At 57.6% G+C, this 4,874-nt stretch overlaps 1 protein-coding gene across 1 annotated transcript in view; it reads left to right on the top strand.

Annotated features, from left to right (window-relative positions):
- atad1b (ATPase family AAA domain containing 1b) overlaps positions 1–4,874 on the top strand; it is a 22,092-nt gene that overhangs the window by 11,184 nt on the left and 6,034 nt on the right. The window contains 1 exon segment of the mRNA XM_028568617.1: positions 2,350–2,653. Within this exon segment, the coding sequence (XP_028424418.1) occupies positions 2,350–2,653 (304 nt within the window).

Genomic DNA, 4,874 nt, shown 5'->3' with positions numbered 1-4,874 from the left:
CTCTGTTCCCCTGCTCCCCCTCATTCCCCCTGCTCCTCTCTCATTCCCCTGCTCCCCTCTCATTCCCCTGCTCCCCCTCTCATTCCCCCTGCTCCCCCTCTCATTCCCCCCTGTTTTCCCCCTCCCTCTCATTCCCCTCTCCATTCCCCTTCTCCCTCTCATTCCCCCCTGCTCCCCCCTCTCATTCCCCTTCCCTCTCATTTCCCCTGCTCCTCTCATTCCCCTTCTCCCTCTCTCTCATTCCCCCTTCTCCCCTCTCATTCATTCCCCCCATTTCCCTCCTCTCATTCCCCCCCTTCTCCCCTCTCATTCCCCCTTCTCCTCTCATTCCCCCTTTCCCCTCTCATTCCCCTTCTCCTCTCATTCCCCCTGCTCCCCTCTCATTTTCCCCCTCTCATTCCCCTTCTCCCCTCTCATTTCCCCCTCATTCCCCCTCTCTCATTTCCCCTGCTCCCCTCTCATTCCCCTTCTCCCTCTCTCATTTTCCCCTGCTCCTCTCGTTCCCCCTGCTCCCCCTCTCCCATTCCATTCCCCCCTCCCCTCATTCCCCCTTCTCCCTCTCCTCTCATTCCCCCCTCCCCTCTCATTCCCCTTCATTCCCCTCCCCTCTGTTTCCCCCTGCTCCCCTCTCATTCCCCCCCCCATTGCTCCCCTCTCATTCCCCTTCTCCTCTCCTCTCTCATTCCCCTGCTCCCCTCATTCCCCTCCCCTCATTCCCCTTCTCCCCTCTCATTCCCCCTCCCCTCTCATTTCCCCCTGCTCCCCTCTCATTTCCCCTTCTCCCCCTCTTTCCCCTGCTCCCCTCTCATTCCCCTGCTCCCCTCTCCCCCTTCCCCTGCTCCCCTCCCCCTCTCCCATTCCCCTGCTCTTTCCCCTGTCTGTGTGCTCCCCTCATTCCCCCCCCTGCTGTTTCCCCCTCTCATTCCCCTGCTCTGGTGTTTCCTCTCTCATTCCCCCTGCTCTGGTGTCTCCCCCTCTCATTTCCCCTGTCCCCTCTCATTCCCCCCTCTCCCCTCTCATTCCCCCTGTCCCCTCTCGTTCCCCCTGCTCTGGTGGCCCCCTCGTTTCCCCTTCTCCTCTCTTCCCCTATACCTCTCATTCCCCTGTCCCCTCTCATTCCCCTTCTCCTCTCTCATTCCCCTGCTCCCCTCTCATTCCCCTCCTCTCATTCCCCTGCTCCCCCTCATTCCCCTTCTCCCTCTCATTCCCCTGCTCCCCTCTCATTCCCCTGCTCCCCTCATTCCCCTGCTCCTTTCTCATTCCCCTGCTCCCCTCATTCCCCTTCTCCCCCCCTCATTTCCCCTGCTCCCCTCTCATTCCCCTGCTCCCCTCTAGTGTTTCCCCCCTTCTCCCTCTCTCATTCCCCTGCTCCCCTCTCCCTGCTCTCCCCTCTTTCCCCTCTCATTTCCCCTGCTCCCATTGTTCCCCTCTCATTCCCCTGCTTCATTTCCCCCCTCTCATTCCCCCTGCTCTGGTGTTTCCCCTCTCATTCCCCCCTGCTCTGGTGTCTCCCCTCTCATTCCCCCTGCTCCCCTCTCATTTCCCCCTGCTCTGGCATTTCCCCCCCTCTCATTTCCCCCTGCTTTTGGTGTTTCCCCCTCTCATTCCCCCCTTCTCTGGTGTTTCCCCTCTCTCGTTCCCCCTGCTCTGGTGTTTCCCCTCTCATTCCCCCTGCTCTGGTGTTTCCCACTCTCATTCCCCCTGCTCCCCCTCTCATTTCCCCCTGCTCTGGTGTTTCCCCTCTCATTCCCCCTTCCCCTCTCATTCCCCTGCTCCCCTCTCATTCCCCCTCCCCTCTCATTCCCCTTCTCCCTCTCATTCCCCTGCTCCCCTCTCATTCCCCTGCTCCCCCCCCTCTCATTTCCCCCTGCTCCCCTCTCATTCCCCTTCTCTCTTTCCCCTGCTCCCCCTCATTCCCCTGCTCCCCCTCATTTCCCCCCTGCTCCCCTGCTCCCCCTCATTCCCCCTGCCTCCCCTGCTCCCCTCTCATTCCCCTGCTCTATGGTGTTTCCCCCCTCATTCCCCCTGCTCTGGTGTTTCCCCTCTCATTCCCCCCTGCTCTGGTGTTTCCCCTCTCATTCCCCCTGTCTGTGTTTCCCCTCCTCATTCCCCTGCTCTGGTGTTTCCCCTCTCATTCCCCTGCTCTGGCATTTCCCCTCTCATTCCCCTGCTCTGGTGTTTCCCCCTCTCATTCCCCCTGCTCTGGTGTTTCCCCCTCTCATTCCCCCTGCTCCTGCTTTGGTGTTTCCTCCTCTCAATTCCTCCTGCTCTGGTATTTCCGTCTCTCATTACCCCATCTCTGATGTGTCCCCCCTCTCATTCCCCCTGCTCTGGTGTCGTCATGGTAACAGGCGTGTTGCTGTACGGACCCCCGGGCTGTGGTAAAACCCTGATCGCCAAGGCGACGGCGAAGGAGGCGGGCTTTCGTTTCATCAACCTGCAGCCGAGCACGCTGACGGACAAATGGTACGGAGAGTCCCAGAAGCTCGCCGCCGCTGTCTTCTCATTGGCTGTCAAACTGCAGCCGTCAATCATCTTCGTAGACGAGATAGGACACACACACACACACACACACACAGACAGACACACACACACACACACACAGACAGACACACACACACACACACACACACACACACAGACACACACACACACACAGACACACACACACACACACACTCAGATGTCCCCACACACACACACAGACACACCCCATGTTCCTCTAGTCTCAGATGTCCCCATGTAAGACCCCACACACAGTCCCATGTTGCACATAGTAACACACATGTCCCCACACACACCCCGGTTCCCCCCATGTTGCTCCACACACACAGATGTCCCCACACACCCCGAGGGTCCCCCCACACACTCTAGTAACTCAGACACCACAGGGTCCCCACACACACACTGGTCTCAGATGTCCCAGTGAGACCCCGGTCCCATGTTCCACACAGTCGCCAGATGTCCACACACACACACCCCCACACACCCCCATGTTCCTCTGGTCTCAGATGTCCCACACACACACACACAGGGTCCACACACACACAGTCTCACATGTCCATGGTAACACACACACACACACCCACACACACACCCATGTAAAACAGTCACACATGCATCCACGTGAGACCCCAGGGTCCCCCATGTTCCTCTACACACACCACACCCATGGTAACAGGGTCCCCCACACACATGCTCTAGTCTCACATGTCCCAGTGAGTCACACGAGGGTCCCCACACACACTCTAGTCACACACACATGTCCACATGACACCATAGTTAGTCCCACACACACATAGTAACACACACACACACACACACACACATAGTAACACACACACACACACAGACACATAGTAACACACACACACACACACACATACATAGTAACACACACACACACACACATGTAACACACACACATAGTAACACACACACACATAGTAACACACAGACACACACACACACACAGACCACACACACACACACACACACACACACACACACACATAGTAACACACACAGACACAAACACAGACACACACACACAGACACACACACACACTCTCACACACACACTCTCACTCTCTCACACACACACAGTAACACACTCACATACACACACACACTGTCACACACACACACACACACACACACACAGTAACACACTCACACACACACACACACACACACACACACAGTAACACACTCACATACACACACACTGTCACACACACACACACACATAGTAACACACTGTCACACATACATACACACATTCATGCACACACAGTCACACACACAGTAACACACACACAGACACACATACAAACATACACACGCAGACAGACACACACACAGTCCCCGTGAGACCCCAGAAGGTCCCCCGAGGTTCCCCCATGTTCCTCTAGTCTCAGATGTCCCCGTGAGACCCCGAGGGTCCCCCATGTTGCTTTAGTCTCAGATGTCCCCGTGAGACCCCCGAGGGTCCCCCATGTTCCTCTAGTCTCAGATGTCCCCGTGAGACCCCCGAGGGTCCCCCATGTTGCTCTAGTCTCAGATGTCCCCGTGAGACCCCCGAGGGTCCCCCATGTTCCTCTAGTCTCAGATGTCCCCATGAGACCCCAGAAGGTCCCCCATGTTCCTCTAGTCTCAGATGTCCCGTGAGACCCCGAGGGTCCCCAGGGTCCCCATGTTCCTCTAGTCTCAGATGTCCCCGTGAGAGAGGGTCCCCCCTAGTCTCAGATGGGTCCCCATGTTCCTCTAGTCTCAGATGTCCCAGTGAGACCCCGAGGGTCCCCATGTTCCTCTAGTCTCAGATGAGTGAGACCCCGGGGTCCCCCATGTTCCTCTAGTCTCAGACCCGTGAGAGGGTCCCCCATGTCAGATGTCCCCTGGAGACCCCGAGGGTCCCCATGTCCCTCTAGTCTCAGATGTCCCTGTGAGACCCCGAGGGTCCCCCATGTTCCTCTAGTCTCAGATGTCCCCGTGAGACCCCCGAGGGTCCCCCATGTTCCTCTAGTCTCAGATGTCCCCGTGAGACCCCGAGGGTCCCCATGTTGCTCTAGTCTCAGATGTCCCTGTGAGACCCCGAGGGTCCCCATGTTGCTCTAGTCTCAGATGTCCCCAGTGAGATGTCCCCATGAGACCCCGAGGGTCCCCATGTTCCTCTAGTCTCAGATGTCCCAGTGAGACCCCGAGGGTCCCCATGTTCCTCTAGTCTCAGATGTCCCTCCCGTGAGACCCCGAGGGTCCCCCATGTTCCTCTCTAGTCTCAGATGTCCCAGTGAGATGTCCCCCCGAGGGTCCCCATGTTCCTCTAGTCTCAGATGTCCCAGTGAGACCCCGAGGGTCCCCCATGTTCCTCTAGT

Source organism: Perca flavescens, chromosome 21 (genome assembly GCF_004354835.1).
Source record: "Perca flavescens isolate YP-PL-M2 chromosome 21, PFLA_1.0, whole genome shotgun sequence".
In the NCBI taxonomy this organism is placed as follows: domain Eukaryota; kingdom Metazoa; phylum Chordata; class Actinopteri; order Perciformes; family Percidae; genus Perca; species Perca flavescens.
Note: the sequence above shows the minus strand (reverse complement) of the source record. Positions and strands in the feature narration are given on the sequence as shown.